This window comes from Felis catus, chromosome A2 (genome assembly GCF_018350175.1).
Source record: "Felis catus isolate Fca126 chromosome A2, F.catus_Fca126_mat1.0, whole genome shotgun sequence".
NCBI classification, from domain to species: domain Eukaryota; kingdom Metazoa; phylum Chordata; class Mammalia; order Carnivora; family Felidae; genus Felis; species Felis catus.
This window is the reverse complement of record NC_058369.1, coordinates 99,233,404-99,255,085: the sequence shown is the minus strand read 5'-3', so window position 1 is coordinate 99,255,085 and position 21,682 is coordinate 99,233,404. Positions and strand designations below refer to the sequence as shown.

The following is a 21,682-nucleotide window of genomic DNA, read 5'->3' as shown; positions in this document are numbered from 1 at the left end:
TTGGAGAAGACTGCCTCAGTCATCCATGTAAAGTAGCTGTCCCTGGGGCACCTGTGTGGCTCAGTTGGTTAAGCAGACAACTCTTGATATTGGCTCAGGTCCCGATCTCACGGTCGTGAGATTGAGACCTGCATCAGGCTCTGTGCTGAGTGTGAAGCTGCTTGGGATTCTCTGTCTCCTCTCTCTCTTTGCCTGTTCCCCACTCGTACTCTCTCTCTCTCTCTGTCTCTCAAAATAAAGAAATAAGCATTTAAAATAGCTGTCCCTAATGTTCTGTCACTCTCTATCCCAAACCTGCTTCATCAGCTTCCTAACGCCTACCACTATCTGAAATTTATTACTTGTAGACAGTCCTTATTTATGCATGGATTCTGTATTTTTGGATTCGCCTACTCTCTAGGATTTATTTGTAAGCCCCAAATCAGTGTTTTGCAGTCATTCATGGACAAGAGCAGAGAGGAGAAAAATTTGAGTCACCTGACATGCACATTCTCAGCTAAGGCTGAATAAAACAATGCTCTGCCTTGTTTCAATTCCCATACCATAAACGAATGTCCTTTGTGTAGTTTATTTGGTGCCATGATTTCTCATTTTTGTAGTGTTGTTGTTGTTGTTGTTGATTTCACTGTTTAAAATGGCCCCCAAGCCGGTGCTAAGTATTGTCCAGTGCTCCTAAGCACAAGAAGATTGATGTGCCTTACTGACAAAATATGTATTAGATAAGTTTCCCTTAGACATGAGCCCTTGGCTAGAATTCATCGCTAACGAATCAACAACACATATTTCATAAGGTGTCTTTAAACAAAAATACACTTAAAACAAGATCATGTATTGATTGGCTGATGAAAATGTGGTGACCAGAGGCTCTCAGGAACCTAATCCTGTATTTCCCCTAGAAGCAATGGTTATGTGATTATCAATTCATTATGGCAACTTTACAGAACACAACTGCCATGAATAACAATCGGTTATGTTTGTTTCTTTCAATGTGCACGTTTTTTCTTCCCATCCAGAATGAACATGCCTGTGAAGTCAAGCACTTTGTCTATCTTTGTTACTTTGTTATTTAGTTCATTGCCTGGGCCACAGTAAGTCCTCAATAGTTATGTATTAAATGAATAAATACAAGGTGTGTATACCTTATTCTCTGTTTATATGCATTTGAATTGTAAGAAAATAATTTATATAATAATAATAAGGTAATGCTGGAAGTTTTTTCTTTAAAGAAATTCTATTCTTTACTCAAGTTTGAGTAACAAAATGTATACTATGCATCCATTCGTAGCAGGAAACATGTCTCTTTTCTACTCTTGTGGAAGTCCTTGGCAGGAGGTTGAACACACATTAAGTCCTTCTTGACTGTTGGTTTAATGAATGAATAATCAATCAAATATACTATTCTTTTGATTAGAAGGATAGAGAAGGCAAAATTTGCCTTTACTTAATGGCAGAATCTTAATTGTTACCATGGGAGTGAGAACACAAGCCACAGACTGAGAGAGGATATTTACAAAAGACACATTTGATAAAGGACGGTTATCCAAAATATACAAAGAACTCTCAAAACTCAACAATAAAAAACAACTTGATTTAAAAGTGGGTCAAGACTTAACAGACGCCTCACCAAAGAAGATACACAGATGACAAATAAGCATATGAAAAAATGTTCCATATCATGTCACCAGGGAAACACAAATAAAAACGTCAATGACATACCACTCACACACCTATCAGAAGGGCCCAAATCCAGAACACTGGCAACACTACATGCTGGTGTGGATATGGAGCAACAGGAACTCTCATTCACTGCTGGTAATAATGCAAAACACTACAGCCATTTGGGAAGACAGCTTGGCAGTTTCTTACGAAACTAAACATACTCTTACCGTAGAATCCAGCAATCCTACTCATCAATATTTACCCAAACGAGTTGAAAACTTATGTCCACACAAAAGCCTGCACCCAGATACTTATAGCAGATTTATTCATAATTGTCAAAATTTGGAAGCAACTAAGGTGTCTTTCAGTAGTAAAAAAAAAAAAAAAAAATCCTATGGCATATGAAGACAATGGAATATTACTCAGCACTAAAAAGAAATGAGCTATCAAGCCATGGAAAGACACGGAAGAACCTTAAATGCATATCACTAAGTGAAAAAAACCCAATTTAAAAAGGCTATCTACTCTAGAATTTCACTATATAACATTCTGGAAAAGGCAAAACTTATAGAGACAGTAAAAAGGTCAGTGGTTGCCAAAGGGCAGGGATAAGGATGAATAGGCAGAGCACAGAGGATTTTTAGGGCAGTGAAAATATTCTGTGTGATAATATAAGGATGAATATATGTCAACCTACATTTGTCCAAACCCACAGAATCTACAACACTAAGAGCAAACCTTAATGTAAACTATGAACTTCAGGTGATTGTTAAAAAAAATTGCACTGTTATTATATTCTTACATGTTTTGCAGTGACAATGTGTAGATCGGTATGTATACATTTATGTGTTCATATGGCTGTACAGTTGGTTGGACAGAAGGGGGAAAAGATCAGTGGAGTAGAACGATACATGGAGAATGCAGTTTTCAGAAATATCAATAAAGAAAGAACAGTGGTGTCTTTGTAGGTCTGTAGGATGCAATTGTGTTTCAGTCACAGGGGAGCCTGAATGAGGATTGAAATAAATTTGCAATAAATATAAAACTTCAGAGTTTATTCTATTGTTAATCAGCAATATAACTGTTACTGGATTAATTTAATTTGTATGTAAGTGGTTAAGGAGATAATCAGCCTACATTAGATGTTAACCATTTACTACTCTGACTGAAAGCAACGGAGAATACAGAATAGATATGAAATATGGCCACCGACCTCCAGAAAGCTCATAGTTCAGTGGAAAGAGGGAAACAGTTAACAAATAAATACAACAAAAGACATTTACATTGTATTTGAGTGCTCAGGTTTTTGGTGTTGATTAAAGTTATAATAAGAATAGTTTCATGACCATAGAGTGATGCATTATTAAACCAGATAAAATGGTTAAAGTTATTCAAGCATCTGAGTCCACTACTAAATGGCAAATAAAAATATTAAATGTTAAAACTGTTTTTTGTTTGTTTGTTTGTTTTTTAAAACACTGATTTCTGACTGACTCGATTATGATCCATATGAGACAGAAAGAGAATGGGACTAAAAGGATATCTGAATCGCTCCTCTCAGGACATTAGTTTTCTTTTTGAGAAAATTTGGGAATTAAACAGGGGATCTGTAGACTTCTCCTCAGGTCTGATATCTATGACTTAAACCAGATTTTCTCGTTGCCTTTCTTTCTGATTTCCACACATGGACTTTGATTCTATGAAGGACATAAAGTCTGTTTATTTTTTTAAAGTGGTGTATTTATTTAATCATGATTCCATGTGGTACTGGCATCAGACCTGACTTCACAGAAAGCTCTTTCCATGGCTTTCAGAGTCTCGTCACACACCTCCATCTCCAAATACTGTTTCTAAACACTTAATTCTTCCTATACTTCAGTCTCTATTTTCTCTCTAGATATATTCAAATTCATTAATCACTTCTGTCCTTACTAGATTTGTTTTTATTTTTGTTATTTTTTTGTGTTTTTTGCTTACTTGTTTGACATTATTACTGGAAACACAAATTGGAAAGATTGTATTTAGAACTTTTGAGACTAATGTTTGGATGTTTGTCCAAAAGGGTAGAAAACCATGAAATGCAGGTTGAGGTGTTTGAAATGATTAGGAAAGCAAGTAGAGCCATGTCAGTCAGAGTTTCCAGAGCTATGTTCCAAGGAATACTGTTCTCTCAGTATGCTTGGGCAAAAATGAGTCCCATATCCAGATAAATTTGGGGATCTCTGCATGCCATATATCCAGCCCATTTCTGAAGAATAAGTTAAAAAGACCTCCCTGCTAAAGATACTCGTTCACTTTAACTCTTTCAGTGTCTTTTAAAATCAAGGAAATCTTTCTCCCACCATTAAAAAAAATTCCTGTTTATGTTCCACAAAATACAAACACTGTTTCATGTTGTACTAAAAGGAGATGGTAGAATGAAAGGTTATAGGAAGATTACCTAGGAGGATTATGTAGGAAGAATGAACATGGAGAGACACCAACCTCAGAGACATTGGTATTAATTTTGTCACAACCTTGACATGGTCATTCCCTGCTCTTAAGGAACTATTTTTCCAAACAGACAGACTTTTTGAAGGGACGGTGGGGGGCATTGTTAGAAAAGAGCATGGCTGTTCTAATTCATTACAGATGTAGATTAACACAAAATACTGTAGAAAAAAGAAACAAGATCATACACGCACGCGCACATACTCAATAGATATTTCACATTTCATTTTGATGGTGCATTTTGATGGATTGCTATATTAAAGAAATTGTCTTAATAGCAAAAGAATTAAAATCTCAGTTCATTTACAGATCTTTGTTAAAGGAGGGCAATTAAAGGAGAGAAAAATCAAACCAATCAGGCATAAATTAAATTTCGTAAGTGGGTAGAAGCCAAGAGCCTCAAGCATAACCTTCCTGGATTGGTGACCCATTACACCTCTTAATGTAGCTGGGTCTGGCAGAGTTGTAAAGGGGAAATCTGGTTTAAAAGTTAAGTTTTTAATCATTAAGGAAGGTCCTAAGTGAGGAGGAAACTGACAACTTATAAGAGACTTCTTCTTACTTTTGACTTGGGCTTAGTTCAAGCCAATGAACCAGGGGACAGGAGAGAACACTATTTCACTCTACCGCCAATTCCACAACATTCCTCTCCAGAAACTTCCACAGAGCTGGTGAGTTTCCAGTAGTAAACACTGAGGTCTGTTTCCCCAGAATTTATGGGAGGGCCTTTTACTCTCCTTTGGAAGAGAAAATAAGAGTTTTCAAAGATTAAGTATATTTATTTTTCCTCTACAAAACTTTTATTTATTCTTTACAAAGTACTAGAAGAACGAGAACATTCTCCCAATTTTTATTGTCCTAAATTGATAAAGTAGTAATTTGTCCTAATGGTCCAATTCTACTCGTTCCATACTGAGTATAACCTTGGCAAACTAAAACATATCAGACACAGGATAGAGATGGACAAAGTAATATCCTCTCCAAAAAAAAAGTGTGCAAATTGTACTAAACAATCAACAAAGTTAAAGAAATAAGTAGAAATTGTAAAAGTAATTGGCATTAGAATATGCTAAGAAAAAATCCTTACATGTACTTTCTTTAGACCTGGGACAAATGACAGTTTCTCCATCTTCTTGTCCCGCCATATTTAAATCCTCTTTGAGAAGTCAGGACATGATGGGGCAGGGACAGGTATGTAAAAACTAACGGGCTCCGGGTGAGAATTAGAAGCACCAGTGACACAAGTTTCTTGAAACTGGGAAAGATGAGGAAGAGAATATACCTTTGGCTCAAAAACATAAAAATAATTATAAGTTGATAAAAAGAAAAGCCCAATTGCAGATACACTGTAAGAATAAGTAGGGGTGCCAGGATGGCTCAGTCGGTTAAGTGCTGACTTGGGCTCAGGTCATGATCTCACGGTTTGTGGGTTCAAGTCCTGAATAGGACTCTGTGCTGACGGCTCAGAGCCTGGAGCCTGCTTCCTATCCTGTGTCTCCTCTTTCTGCCCCTCCTCCACTCACGCTCTGTCTGTCTCTCAAAAATAAAATAAACATTTAAAAAATTTTTTAAAAACAATGGAAGAACAAGTAAACATAAAGCTGGCAGAAAGTTCAGATGAGACAATTTTGCAGCAATCCATTCAAGATGGGGTCCCAGGGCAGTGTATCTACAAAAATACACCTAAAATTATGTGACAGCACTAGTACAATGCCAGTCATGTGGAAGTGTTCAGTTGAATGCAGCTTCTATTATTATGATTATTATCATCATTATAATCTTTATCATCATGATTGGGCTTCATCTGCATATTTACTTTATTTATTTATTTATTTATTTATTTATTTTTGAGAGAGAAAGAGCATGAGTGGGAGAGGGGCAGAGAGAGAGGGAGACAGAGCCTTCTGAAGCGGGCTCTGTGCTGACAGCAGACAGCCCGATATAAGGCTCGAACTCATGAACCGTGAGATCATGACCTGAGCTGAAGTTGGATGTTCAAGGGACTAAGCCACCCAGATGCCTATCATCTGCATATTTAAGTGTAGTGGTGAATTGGGAAGGAAGCCTCATGAAGGGTTGCAAAAGTAAACATTCTGGTCAATCAAGATGCTCCTATTGAATATGGTAGAATTGGAAGAGTGTTCATTAATGCTCCAATCAAGCAATGTTGGGATAGGAGGGGCTAATGGATGTGTGGAGGAATTAAGGTGGAACCTACATATTGCTGGTAATCTGATGAAGCAGTCATCACATGTAGCACATTATGCTAATGTTGTGGGTCAGAGTCCTGAGGGGAAGGTGACATGTCTTCAGTGCTTAGTCTCATTCTACATGACATTATGCAACAGGCGATGAGGCCCCATTTACCATGAGTTATGGTTCTTATCATCTTCAGAGCAAAGTCTATACTCCAGCATGGCATCACAGACTGTCTTTCATCATCTGGTCCCTTTTTGTCCCCAGAGGCACCCTTTTATTATTCCCTTCTAGTCACCTTGCACCACTGCTCCAGCCCAACTAAACCAGCTTAATATCTAAATATCAACAAAAACTATATTTAATAGTAATAACTATATTGCTGCTTCTTTCATAGTACTTACTACTCTCTGCCTGGCATTGTTTTGAGAGCTTTATATAGACTTAACTCATTCAAGCTTCCCAAGTCCCCTATGAGACAGGCAGTATTGTAATTGCCATTGTATAGATGAATAAACAGCAGCACACAGAGGCAGAGTAACTTTTCTAAAGTCACACAGGTAGGGTGTCAATTATCCCATGCTTTGGTTTTTGGATATTCAATTCCTTTTACTTGAATGTCTTTCCCTGTTCTCCCTTGACCTAAATCCTTCAAACCTCAGTTTGGATATCACCTACTTTGAGAAGGTTCTTTAGCACATTTCCTTCTCTATCCTTTCCCCACCAGCTTCAGTTTGAGTTAAGAATTTTTCTTATAAGCTATGATTTAGAGAGAGTCGAGCCCCCTTTTTTTCGGGGGAGGGGGAGTCATATTCCACAAAGAACAGACTTTCCCAGGGCTATCTTTAGAAAGCATTCCTGCATGCACCTGGGCACCTGCATGCACTAAAAGGGGATTGTCAGCCTGTTGAGGAACCTCTTCCCTTGCTCACTTGGGTAAATACCCTCTTGAGTGCAAGACATGGCTAAGGACACATATTCTGGTTGCCCAGCTCTTCAGATCATTCTCACAAATTAATTGGAATCCTACTCATCTACTTTGTAAGAAAAATATTTAAGAGGCCACTCTGCTCCTGGATGGTTGCCTTAGATTTTTTTCCCCCAAAATTATATTTCTTAAATATTTCCTAGTAGGATTTTTAAAGCTTAACCTCAGTTTTCTAATTATTATATTTCTAAATTATGACTATGAATTTTACTGCTCAAAACCACTGCTAACTAAATATTTGTTACAGTATGTCTTTAACATACATCTTTTAAAAACCCAGGGATTATTCATCCATGTATTAATTCAATGATTTATTAAGTGCTTACCAGGTGCCAAGCAGTATGCCAGGTACTGGGGATACAGACAAAATAATATGAGCCTACTTTCAGGGAGCTCATGGTCTTACAGGGAGAGGATAGAAATTCTACATACACCAAATGTGATTCAGTGACAAGACAAAGCTATTTTTATTATTGCAGTATGTGTAATAACATTTTGTGTATTTAACATTTATTATAATACATAATGATCTTTGGTGAATTCATTTTAAAGGGAAAAAACAATGTTTTTCTTTAAAAACAAATTTTTTCCGATTTCTTTTATTCATAAAAAATTGAAATTATCATTCCTTCCTAGTAGCTAAGATGGAAAAAAAAATCAGGTAAGATTGTCATCTTGTATTTAAACTCTGGCAGAGGATGTCATTGTGAAATAGGTAATATTTATTGATTTCACAGTAGTTGCTTGGCAATTGAAGATTATCTTTCTAATTTGTGCAAAGTCATCATCCTTCAGGCACTTGGAAAATCTGGTTCTTAGATACTCCGTTTCATTAAAAGATTAGAGAGAGGACTGAGATGTAGGTTAATTGTACAGTGTCAAGACACATTTGAGAGAAGTCCATGATTTCCATCAGTCAAATGTGTGACGTGAAAGGTTCTTGGATAACAGCATCCCAGGGTGCTGTCCAGAAGCCACGTCCGATGCCAACACATGGGTTAAGTCAGACTGTATACCTGACCAGTCAACAGAAAAGAATTGAATTTTAGGCCCCAAAGTTTTAACACAGAAAAGATTCAGAAGCTATGATCCATACAAGCAGAAGAAATTCAAATTCTTTGAAGACTAAAGGAATAGACTGAGCTGGCCAATACACAAACAGTATCAAGAACCTAAATCCTTACGAAGCTGTACCAGCACCAAAATAAATATTAACTCAATATTTAATTGGAGCCCAATGAAACTTTCCAAACTGGATGCAATGATAAAAAGTCCAAAGACTCATAACTTGTCTAGCCACTAAGCTAAACTACAGTACAGGAAAAAAATTACCCAAAACCTCAGCAAACAGAAAAGCTGAGTGGAATAATGAATGTTTTAATCCAGCCAAGAGTTCATACTTCATTTCTAAGTATCAACTCCAGTATTTCTTGATGGATGGGAAATGTAATGGGCTAAGATATAGTAAAAGGTAAGAGTTGGTACTCAATTGAATTTATTCAGGCAATGCATTTCTTTTTATTATTTTTTAAAAGAATCATCAAAGATAGACTTTTAAGTATGCAGCTTTTTACTACTCTCTTAAAAACAGCCTCACTGATATATTAAAGAAGGATGCTCCAAGGGACTATTCAACATTACTGAAACAGCAAAGTCATGAAAGGAAATGAAAATGGCAAAATGCCCACGGATCAGGCAAGAAGGAGGTCAGGGCAATTTTTGAAGGAGGAGGCTTAATGGTGATTATGGAGATAAAGAGGTTGTAGGAGGTAAAACTGCAGTTTGGTGGGAAAAGGCAGAAGATAAACAGGATGGGAAAGAGGCAGCAAGGTCAAGAGTGGGTGTCTGTGCTTTGTTGTGTTTTCAAAAAGTTAGAGGGAAGGGCAAGTTGGGCATATGGGGAAGAGAGACAGATGATGCTTATTGTGGGACTTCACATGGGAAGATCTCCCACGAGAAACTTCCATGTGGACAGGTAGAGAATTCACACTCTATAACTTCCATGCTCTACCTGCACACACCCGTTAGGACACATCTGATTGTTTGCTCTACCTATTGAGGTTCATTTGGACCCTCTCATATACTGCCTCTATGATAACCAACCATAACAATACTATTTTTTTAAGTTGATTTATTTATTTTGAGATAGAAAGAAAAAAATAGAGTGTAAATAGGGGAGGGACAGAGAAAGAAGGTGAGAGAGAATCCCAAGCAGGCTCTGCAATGACAGTGCAGAGCCCGTCTTGGGGCTCGATCCCAGGAGATCATGACCTGAGCCTAAATCAAGAGTTGGAAGCTTAACCGACTGAACCACTCAGGCATCCCAACAGCACTATTTTCTACACATGGTTATATTTTTACTCTTTATCCACTACGGCAAGGGTCATTCTTTCTTTCCCTTGCATGGAGTTAAAATACAGTATGTTGATAATCAAAGTGATGAACAAAGCTCCCTCACTATCAAAAATGGTTGTGCTACTATGCTTAAAAAAAAAAAAGTACACCATTAATTATTTTGCCTTAGTTTCTGACCAAAAAAAAAAAAAAAAAAAAGGAAAGAAAAGAAAAGAAAGAAAGAGCGAGCCTCTGTCACTACTTATTCTTTCTTACTAAGTTAACTCTGATAATGAAACCAGAAAGAATCGTGTTAAAATTTTAAGGTTCTGTAACACCGTTAGGTAGGTTAATTTTCCACCTACAGCCAATGCAGTTAGTTAGTGTTCAAGGACTAAACCACTCTTTTGGGAACTGCTCAGAAGCCCAAATGCCCCCCAAATATACAGTATTATGTCTTTCCTTTAGCCTTTCCCAGTTCATAAATTCAACCTGTACGATCTTCATGGGAAATTTAAATGAAACCATATATAAAGTTCACAGTAATATTCATTTTTCAAATCACAAAGAGGATTGGCAATGACTAGCATTTTCTCCAAATAAGCTTTTCCATTAAACTACAGTATTTCTGAAATCCTATGTACAGAAATTTTATGTTTTGGTCTTGATCTTTGAAGTCATAGCTTCTCTCTGTCTAAAAATGTGTGAAGTGCTACTGTCTCTTTGGCAATCACATTACTTATGCAGAGTGAGTGGATATGGACTTTGCTGCAAGCGTCAAGATTGCATGCATTTTGCTCAGTGTGCTAATTGCAGTGTGACGTTCTCCCCTGGAATACAGATGTTCTGTCCTAATATTTTATATTTGTGTTAGAAATGTGAATTCTTGGTAGTAGAATATATGAAATGCATGTGTGGGGGTGCCTGGGTGGCTTAGTCGGTTAGGTGTCTGACTCTTGACTTTGGCTCAGGTCATGATTTTGCAGTTTTATGAGTTCAAGCCCCGTGTCAGGCTCTGCACCAGGAGCACAGAGCCTGCTTGGGATTCTCTCTCTCTCTCTCTCTCTCTCTCTCTCTCTCTCTCCCTCCCTCCCCAGCTCATTCTCTTTCTCTCTGTCAAATTAAATAAATAAACTTTAAAAAAGCTTTTTGGGGGGTTATCTTTGAGCTATGCTTATTTTTATACACAAAGTATTATATTGCAGCTACTTTTAAAATTTCACTCCTGACTGGTTCAAAGTCTTATTTCTTAGCATCAACTCTTTCTACCATCTGAAGGATTCTTTTTTATGTTATTTAATTTGCAACTTGCTATGTTCTGAATGTTTGTGTTCTCTCCAAAATTCATATGTTGAAATCCTAATCTCCAATGTGATGGTATTAGAAGGTAGGGAACTTTGGGATATACTGAAGCCATAAGGGTGGTACCTCATGAGCAGGATTGGTGCCCTTATAAAAGAGACCCCACCATGCTCCCAAGCCCCTCTGCCATTTGAGGATACACAAGGAAGTGCTGTCCATGAACCAGGAAGAGGGACTTCACTAGAACATGACCATGCTGGCATCTTGATCCTGGGATTCCCAGCCTCCAGAACTGACTGAAATATATTCCTGTTGTTTAGAAACTGCCCAGCCTGGGTATTTGGTTATAGCTGTCCAAAAGGACTGGGACATAATTTTAAGTGTGAGGGGATCACTAACTTGATTATCAAGTGACCAAAACCTTCTTCACCTTTGTTTAAATGACCAAATGACTCCAAGTTGCACAATGAGTTTAAAATAAAGATTACCAAGTTAACCATTATTGCCAGAAGCATCCCAGAAATAATTACCCATCTGATTTTTGTCTCTGTTCTCCACCTATCTGAAAATTCTCATTGTCAATAAGAATGGGAAAAAAAAAAAAACCTCAAAGCCTTGATATCCAGTATTTTCTTTCTTTTTTTTAATTTCCAGTATTTTCAGAACAGTGTTAATATTTTCACTTTGCCCTTTATATGAAGACTGAAAGTTTCAGTAAGTCTTGCAAAAGCGACTAGTAATTTTAGATGTTGCTACCATTTCCTTTAAATTTTACACATGTTTAGATTAAGAAGAGGAAAAGGACTCTAGCAGGTGTTGCCAAGAGTATAAAGTGTAACCATTGCTCCTAGGACATCATCACAAGAGGTTATGATTAATTTGGTGTTTCAAATATATTCATAGTACAAATCTCTGACCAGAACAAGTAGGGTGTTAATTGTACCAGGAAACCTGATTTGGGGAGTGGGACAATGATTTTCATTCTCCTCCCTGCCTCCTGAACTAGCGCTCCAGTTTCCTAACACAACCCTGAGGAGAAAGGACCACTCAAAATAAACGAATTGTCCCACCAGCTCTGTAGGATGGGAGTTTCAGACCGAAATTCACATTGGATTAGAGCATGGCTCTTTAAATTCTGGCAGCATGGGGATCGCTTGGAGGCTTATTAAAACACAGATTGCTGGCTCCTACTCTGCGTGTCTCTAGACATGCAGAATGTCTGGGGTGGGGGAGCATTAGACATCACCTATGAAATGCATCTTTGATATTTGGCCCCAGCTGGTCCTCAAATTGGTACCATTCAGACATCTTCTGGAGGCAGGGGGCTGTCCCTTCTCTTACATGACCTGCAGCTCCCCTCCTCTCCCTACCATATCCCACTTCCCATAGCCGTCAGTGGATGAGCACACCTCTGACCTCACCAGAGAACAGGGACCTTCTCTCTCTGCTCTGCCTTCCACTTGCATTCAGCTAAACCCATCCAATCTTTCTCCAGCCTTAGCAGTGTCCTGCCTCTACTCCCCTCCCCAACCCCACACTGGCACCTGATATCATCCTTCTCAATTTTCAGTCTACTCACTGTCAATCTGCACTTTTCACTGGCTCCTCCATAAGATAAAAACAGAGAGGAAGACAACCATAAAAGACTGTTAATGATAGAGAACAAACTGAAGGTTGATGTGGGAGGGGGGAGGGGCATGGGCTAGAGGGATGATGGGTATTAAGGAGGGCACTTGTTGGGATGAGCACTGGGTGATGAGTCACTAAATTCTACTCCTGAAATTGATACTACGCTATATGTTAACTAACTTGAATTTAAATAAAATCTTGGGGGCACCTGGGTGGCTCAGTTGTTTAAGCATCTGACTTCGGCTCAAGTCATGATCTCAGTTTGTGAGTTTGAGCCCCTCATCAGGCTCTCTGACGCTAGCATGGAGCCCCCTTCAGATCCTCTGTCCCCTCTCCCTCTGCGTGTCCCTTGCTAGTTCTCTCTCTCTCTCTCTCTGTCAGCATAAATAAATAAAATCTTGGGAGAAAAAAAAAAGCACAATAACCAAGTCCTTCGTGGGCGTGGCTTTTCCTGCTAGCCACCACTCTGTCTCCTTCAGTTCTGCCCCTAGTCTGAAAGAGTGATCTTTGTTTTCTTGTCTCCTGTCTGCTCTTCTTGTTCTGCAACCAGCCTCAGTCTGTCTTGAGGTCAATGTCACCTTCTTCTTGTCTTTTCCATCCATGTATTCCTTCTCTTCCTGAAGCAGTTGTGGTTCCCACGTTGCACCCTCTCTTCTTCAATTGACATTTTCTTCTTAATTTTCTCTTGGAATCAATGACTGACTATAGGTTGATCACTGCCATATCTAGATTTTTTTTTAAAAACGTAAGCTCTATGCCTAATGTGGGTCTTGAACTCACAACCCTGAGATCAAAGCAGATTTTTACCTACACTCTTAACCCTGAATTCCGGTATTTTCCATTATCTTTTAGGAATTTCCAGGTGCCTCAGCTGGAGTATGCCCCAGACTGCTAATTTTCTGCCCCCAGCGTAAGCCTGCTCTTCCTCTATTTTCTATCTCAGTCACTGGCACCATCAGTCTTTTACTCAGATGCCTAAGGCAGAAATATCAGAATCGTCATTGACTCTGCTCTCAAATCCAGTCACTTGGTCACATCTGCTTGCTTCTTTCTCTTAGACTTGTGTTCTCCACAAACTCACCATTGCTGCCACTGCCAAAATTCTGACTTTCACCTGGATGGTCAAACTAGCCTTAAAACTGGATGTCCTGTCTCTGGGCTTAGCATGCTGGTGTGGAAAAGATCACAGCTTTGGGGGTCACACTCGTTTGAGTTTGAATACCCCAGGCTCTCATTGAGCACACCAGGGATGTTATTTCAACTCTCTTATGTCTATTTCTTCTTCTACAAAATGGAGTAATGCAACTACTCATGAGTTTACTGTGAGGAATTAATGGACTATATATTGCATGTAGTATATTTAGCATAATGCCTGGCATACTGTATGACCTCAGTAAATGGTGGTCTTGCTCCACCACCCCCAGTCCCTGCAAATTCATCTTCCATAGAAAACTCCCTAGAATTAAGTTTTGATTAATTTGGTCCTAAAATGACTTGCCATAATTTATAAAATAAAAATAAATCCACACAACCAAGTATAGAACTATCTTTCCAGTTCATCGCATGTATTTCCTGAGTGGATCCCTACCTTTTAACCATTCAGATGAAAATGGCTTCTTGTTGATTCAGCTGCTAGAATGCAGCCTTGTCCTCTGTTTGCCAGGTAAAGTGCCCCAACAAAGTTTCTGCTTCAATGTGAAGCCTCCCCTGACTGTGGTTTAATGATGAAATCTGGTGTGATGGGGAGGTGGAGGGTGGGCAATGCAATGTACTTTAATCTTTTCTTCTTGCTTGCTGTCCTCACTAGAATTTGCAAAAATTAGCATTCTGTTCAGAATTCCAGGCTCTTTTTTTTGTATCTCCCCTCCCTATTTTTGCTAAATTCTCATAGCATTGTCTAGAAATCTCTGTTAGTACTTGTTTTACCTGCACCAACCACTCAGTGCTCTCCCCCTTTCTAGATGTTTCCACCGTGCTCTCCATGTCTCCCATTCCATGATGAGCTCATTTGCCTCCATCTTCAGGCTTTTCATGGAAAGCTCCCTCTGCTTCCTGTCTCAGGGGAACCTCCCTCCCCGCTTCTCTCATAAGCTCACCACCGCCCCTGCTGTGTCCTCCAGGAGAAAGTGTTCATTACTAGATATTCTATTTCAGAAGAGGGAGAGGGTCAGCTTCTTATTTGCTCTCCAGGGTGTAGATGTCCTATAAAAAGTCCTGCTTCTTTTAAGCTCAGGCCATTCTCTGTATCATCCTTACCTTTTCTGATCTCTCTTCCTAAGTCACTGGTGACTTTAGCATGGGGCTCGCTATGTACTTTTCTATCCCAGTCAGACCCCCTCAGCTCCAATGAACTTCACGTCTGCTTGACTTCAGTTACAATATGACCACACCCTGAAGCTATTGCTTTGTTTTGTTTTGTTTTTACCACTTGGAATTATTTCAGCCGTTCATTACTAAATCCAAACATCCCACTTTTTAACAATAATCTCTTATTTTACTAATTCTCTTACTCAATTCCTTCCTTCATACCTATTCTTTGATCTTCTAGGGGCTTCCGAACCCTTGCTCTTTTACCTTCTCCTGTTTTCATTTCCCTTCAGCTCCAGAGCATAGAATCCTTAGCCTCCAACATCACACATGCTCTTGTCCTTATTTCCAATCTCATGTTCTATTGTCTCGCCATCACACTCTGGGAAAGCTTTGGCTGTGGATCCAACTAAGTGTCCCCCTCATCCATATCCATATCTCTGCTGCTAATTTCTCTTGGAGGAAGTCGGCCCTGAAGATCGATGCCACTATAATTAGAATGACACCTCCCAGAGTCCATCTTTGCTTCCTTAATCAGCTCTTCCTCTTCTCTCCCATGGCCAGCTGCAACCTGCTCCCTTCAGCACCTCGGCTTCCCACTCAGCAGACTGCCTCACATCCGGCTTCACTGAGAAAACCCAGGAGGGTTCCCTCTGCTTTCGTTCACCACACCTACGCACTTGCGTATTCAACCCCTTCCTTTCCTGTTCCTTTGTTACAACAGAAGGCATGCCACTGCCCAAATATCAATATTACCCGTTGCCCATGCTATGCATCTCATTTACCCCAACACCTTCAGGGCCCTTTCTCCGTTTTACACTTGCAGGTTTTCTACTCTTTTTCTTTGCTGGCTATTCTACAACAGCAACACCCTCAAGCGTCTCTGTGATCTTTAAAAAAAAAAGAATAGAAAAAAGGAAAACTCTCTCTCTACCTCCCATCTTCCTCTCCTCATAGCCAAACTTCTCGAGTTTTCTTCAATGCTTCCTTCCTTCTCACTCACTCCTTAACTCCTTGTTATTCATGTACCATCCTCAACATGCCAGTGGAACTGTACTTGCCATGGGCACAGTGAGGCTGCCAAATACAATGGATGCATTTTAGTCTTGACGAGACTTCCATGAAGTATTTGTTACTGTTGGTCATTCCTTCTCTTTTGTTTATTTTTTTTTTTTTTAGTTTTTTACTATAGAAAATTTTAAATGCATTCTGAAATAGAAGAATATCAATATCCAGCTACAATACTTATCAATATGTCACAATTTTATTCATCTATATCCACATGCTCTCCCTTCCCAACTGATTATTTTGAAGCAAATTTCTTACATCATGTGATTTCTTTTGTAAGATTTCAGTGTGCATCTCTAAAAGGTAAAACCACTTAAGATGACCAAAATATAATTATCACATCTAAAAATAATAATCCATAAATATCATCAAATGTTATAGTCAATTTTCCCATTTTCCTGATAACCTTCCACTTTTTTCAAAGGGTTGCTTGTCTGGATCAAGATCTATGCAGGATTAGTATTTTAAGATTGGTTGAAATGTCTCAAGTATTGTTTGGTTCTATTTTGTTTTGATACATAGTTTCCACCTCCATTTCTTTTATTTTCTTTGAAAAAAAGGTTTTCAAAGAAAATGTTGCAGAAAGGAGATCAGCTGTGCCATAGATTTCTCCACAGCCTTGATTTGACTGATTCCATCTCTGTAGTATTATTTAGTATTTAGCTTATTTATCTCCAATTGCTTCTAAATTTAGAGATCTGGTGGATTGATAGGATTTGAATTTTATTTGGGGGACAAACCTACTTCAAAAGAAGTATTCTATACTTCCATAACTGTGAAAGTTGTTTCTATTTTTATAATGTTATCAGCAATAATCATTACCTAAATCATTAGAGGTTCCAGAGTGGTGATAAGCAAATCTTATCTTCCTTTATTAGCTGGAATATTTCTAGAACATCCTTTTATCAATTGTTTAGTAGCCCTGACATACAAATCATATAGAAAAGACAGAATAAATGTTTAAATCTTTCAGAATAAATAATTGATTCTTTCTTTAATTTCCAAAATATTGAATTTATTTCCCTAAAATTCTCCAAATATGACTAATGAGGTTTTTTTCCCCCTTTTTTCAGTATTATTATGAACTCATGAATCTATTACCCTTATTGATATTCTTTGGACAGCAGAAGCTTATTCAAATTGGCTGCTAAGACCTTTGACAAGAAACATGCAGTGTTTGGTAGCTTCCTTGATTTCTATTATGATAAAATATTCCAGCTTCATTTTATACATTTCCTGCTCCAGATCTAGAATCAGTAATTTCTTTTAGAATCTCTGGTTTCTTTTAGTGAAACTGGTATTTAGAGAGCACAATCTGGACACCAGGAGTCTCATTGCTATTGAATTGCTCATTGTTTCTGGACCTTTTTGGTAAATAGAGCTTTGAATATGTATTTTTTAGATTTAAAGGTTTTTTTTTTTTAAACATTTATTTATTTTTGAGACAGAGAGAGAGCATGAACAGGGGAGGGTCAGAGAAAGAGAGAGACACAGAATCTGAAACAGGCTCCAGGCTCTGAGCTATCAGCACAGAGCCCAACACGGGGCTCGAACCCACAGACTGTGAGATCATGACCTGAGCTGAAGTCGGACGCTCAACTGACTGAGCCACCCAGGTGCCCCTGTATTTTTTTAGATTTAAAGGTAACATACACCACAAGTTTTTACTGATGCATACAACCTGTATTCAGGATTACTACAGAGATTTTACTCAATTCATGCATTTGTATCTTCTTTCAACCCAGCTGATATCACTTTTCAATGACACAAATGCAGCCATTTCATTTATCTCATGATACAAATACAATGGTATGAGAGTAAAGTAACAATACAACCACCAGCAATGTGAGTATGAAAAGTAGTAAAAAATTTTCATCGAGTTCTTGTTATCTTTAAAATATATCCTTTTCGGGCTGTAGAGTCAAAATACAGGATTTTAAAGTCATTTTGAATCATTCCATACTATAAGGGTTTGCTTCCCATTTGAGCCACAGTAAGGTTGATTCATTTCATGTTACTTCACGTTTTTTAGGAACCACTTTTTAAAAAAAATTTTTTTTTAACATTTATTTATTTTTGAGACAGAGAGAGAGCATGAACAGGGGAGGGTCAGAGAAAGAGGGAGACACAGAATCTGAAACAGGCTCTAGGCTCTGAGCTGTCAGCACAGAGCCCGACGCGGGGTCCGAACCCACGGACCGCGAGATCATGACCTGAGCCGAAGTCGGACGCTTAACCGACTGAGCCACCCAGGCGCCCCTAGGAACCACTTTTAAAATTTATTTCATTTTGTAATTATGAAAAATATTTACATCGTTCCCAAACCAAAAGTACACAGTATTAAAAAAAAAAAAAAGTACAGCTATTCTCTTTGTTTCTTTCGGCCTCCTGCCTCCCTATAAGTAATAATTTTGTGTATATGTGTCTATCATTCCAACATCTTAAACATGTATAAATATTAAACAATGACAATGTACTATTTATACTTTTCTCCACCTTACTTTTCCCATTTAAAAATGCATCCTAGGCACCACTCCATACTAGTATGAAGAAACCTTCTGCATTTCTTCCTCTCCTTGAATGGCTCTCTCTTGTGTGGATGTTCACCACTTTTGATTTGTCCTGAGCCCTACTGACGGACTCTTGGGTCCTTTCCAGTCTTTTGCTATTCATTTTTTTTTTTTTTAATTTTTTTTTTCAACGTTTATTTATTTTTGGGACAGAGAGAGACAGAGCATGAATGGGGGAGGGGCAGAGAGAGAGGGAGACACAGAATCGGAAACAGGCTCCAGGCTCTGAGCCATCAGCCCAGAGCCTGACGTGGGGCTCGAACTCCCGGACCGCGAGATCGTGACCTGGCTGAAGTCGGACGCTTAACCGACTGCGCCACCCAGGCGCCCCCAGTCTTTTGCTATTCAAAGTAGCCTTTCAATGAATCTCCTTCTGCAGATGTCTTTTCTTATTTTTGCTAGTATACCTTTGGCATAGATTCCTAGAAGCAGGAATTGCTCTAACAATGAGCAAATACGCATGGTGAGTTATTTTTTATATATTACCAAATTCTTCTCTCCAGTGTTGTGCCATTTTCCATTTGCACCAGCAATGTATGAGAATGGCTGGTTCTTTCTGTCTTATCACAGATTATATTGCTTTTGAATTCTTGTCAGTATGATAGCTGAAAAGAAGTTTCTCAACTTGGTTTTAATTGAATTTCTCTTATAGGTGAGTTGTTTTTCCTACAGTTGAGGCCAATTATGTCCTCTTCTTCTCTATTCATACCCCAAAGTTATAATTTTCCCCCCTATTTCTTGGGTTGGTGCTCTTTTAAAAATTTTTCTTTTTTAACGTTCATTTATTTTTTGAGAGACAGAGCATGAGCAGGGGAGGGGCAGACAGAGAGGGAGTCACAGATTCCAAAGCAGGCTCCCGGCTCTGAGCTGTCAGCATAGAGCCCAGTGCGGGGCTCGAACTCATGAACTGCAAGATCATGACCTGAGGTGAAGTCAGATGTTTAACCGACTGAGCAACCCAGGTGCCCCAAGGGTTGGTGTTCTTTTAATCTTCTTTTCTAGTTCTTAAACAGTCCTGTTTTTCTGGATCTGCTCTTCACATTTATTTTTTTTTTAAGTTTATTTAAATGATTTACTTTGAGAGTAAAAGAGAGAGAGAGAGCATGAGCATGCAAGTGGGGGGAGAGGCAGAGAGAGATAATCCCAAGAAGGCTCTGCATGTCAGCATGTCAGCATGGAGCCCTATGCTCCATGCCCTATGCAGGGCTCAAACCCACAAACCATGAGATCATGACCTGAGCCAAAGTCAAGAGTCAGATGCTTAACTGACTGAGTCACCCAGGCTCCCTGTTACTCTTAACATTTCTTTTAAAATACACTCCTTGGACTATAATAATGATTGCTATTCTTTTTTTTTTTAACGTTTATTTATTTTTGAAAGACAGAGAGTACACCTGCACAAGCAGAGGAGGGGCAGAGAGAGAGGGAGACAGAGGATCTGAAGTGGGCTCTCTGTCCCAATGCAGGGCTTGAACTCACAAACCCTGGAATCATGACTGAGCCGGTCAGATGCCTAACTGATTGAGCCACCCAGGTGCTCTGTGATTGCTATTCTGACTGCTACTAAGTACGTACCCGCAGCCGAGAGGTCTCCCTCTGCTTCCGTCCCACATATCAAACCGTCTGATGGAGATCATGAATCGTGCCGCCCAGGCACCTTAAATTTAACCCGCACAACGCTCTTTGCCGACGCGCCCTTCCTCTAATGTCTCCATGCAGTGAATGCCTTGATAGATGAGCACAGATTGCTAGTTGCTCTAGCCATAACTTGGGTTTTTTTCCTGATGGCTCCGTCTCTCACCATCTTTGTATCAGATCAATCACCAATTTCTGTTGCCTGTACCTTATAAACAGTTCTCGAATCCATCTGTTTCCTTCCACCCCAAACTACTGGTTTATGCTGCTTTCATTTATTCCCTGGACTACTGCGCCGTTCTTTTAGATGGTCGTTCCTTTCTTGGCTCTCAAACATGGTCAGAATTGCCTTTGAAAGCACAACGAATACAGTGCCATTTGCCAGCTTAAAAGCCACCAAGGGCTCAAAAAACAAACAAACAAACAAACAAACAAACAAAAAACCCAAACCCCCAAACCAAAACACCAAGTCTCAAGTCATTATTTCCATAAGTACACATGCATGTAAGTCAGTGCTTACAGAATCCACACTAAACTGCTACAAGAGGGTCACCTCTGGGGAGAGGGCTCAGATGGTAGCACGGGAGGGGATGTTGTGGGCAGGATTAGTGTTAGCAAAGAAGGACTTCCATTTTATTATTATTTGAACGGTTGGGATTTTTCCCATTTAGAATGCTTTCAAGTATTACTTATATATTTTAAAATAAATAAAATGGATGGAGAAACTGAGCTTTTAGCTCTGAGGCAGACTGCGCTCACCAGCAGGCTGTGAACAATAAAATTGTCCTCTTTGCCTATGTGTTACCTGAGATCTTAAATCAGGGTATTCTTACCTTTGTGGTCCACAGTTTGACGGTCCAGTCAAATGATGACGTGACAAACAGGTGTGAAAAGTCAATTGGGCCCACAGCCATGTGGCAGTTAATTCCAGTCACTGGCCCTTGGTGACCTTCAAAGACCTCACCAATACCTGCTTTGCTGCACGAAGACCACACATGAATAGAATTTCAGTGACCTCTGCAAAGCAGCGATTAGTTAAAAAACAAACAAACAAACAAACAAACAAACTTGTCTCTGCATGATTACTTCTCTGTAATTTAGAAGAACAACCATAAACCACCAAAAATGAAACCACTTTCACAGTTATCTTGAGAGAAGTAAAATTCTAGACTACTTTTAATGATTAAAAAATAATATGGAGCAATATAATCTTTTTAACCTTCACAATTTAGTATCAAATTTTGGCATTTAAAATTCCTTTTTTAGAAGTTTCTCAAATCCTATCATCATTGGTATAGCACATCAATGGAAAACATACATACTTTTTTATCTCAGAAGCTTTCATATTTATTTAATAAGACTCTTATGATGACATTGGGCACACATTCCATTTTAACTCCTTTGGGAACCCCATTGGCTACAAAACTCCACATATCCTTGTATACTTGCATTTATCTTTTCAAGGGAATTTCTTAAATAAAGTTGATTATCTGAAAAGGTGCTA

General features: G+C 38.8%; 1 protein-coding gene across 4 annotated transcripts in view; it reads right to left on the bottom strand.

Annotated features, from left to right (window-relative positions):
- Window positions 1–21,682, bottom strand: part of DYNC1I1 (dynein cytoplasmic 1 intermediate chain 1) — a 313,957-nt gene that overhangs the window by 40,747 nt on the left and 251,528 nt on the right. For all 4 annotated transcript variants that reach the window (XM_023250368.2, XM_045052401.1, XM_045052400.1 and 1 more), the window contains one exon: window positions 21,012–21,156. In XM_023250368.2, the coding sequence (XP_023106136.1) occupies window positions 21,012–21,156 (145 nt within the window). The remainder of the gene's footprint in view (window positions 1–21,011; window positions 21,157–21,682) is intronic.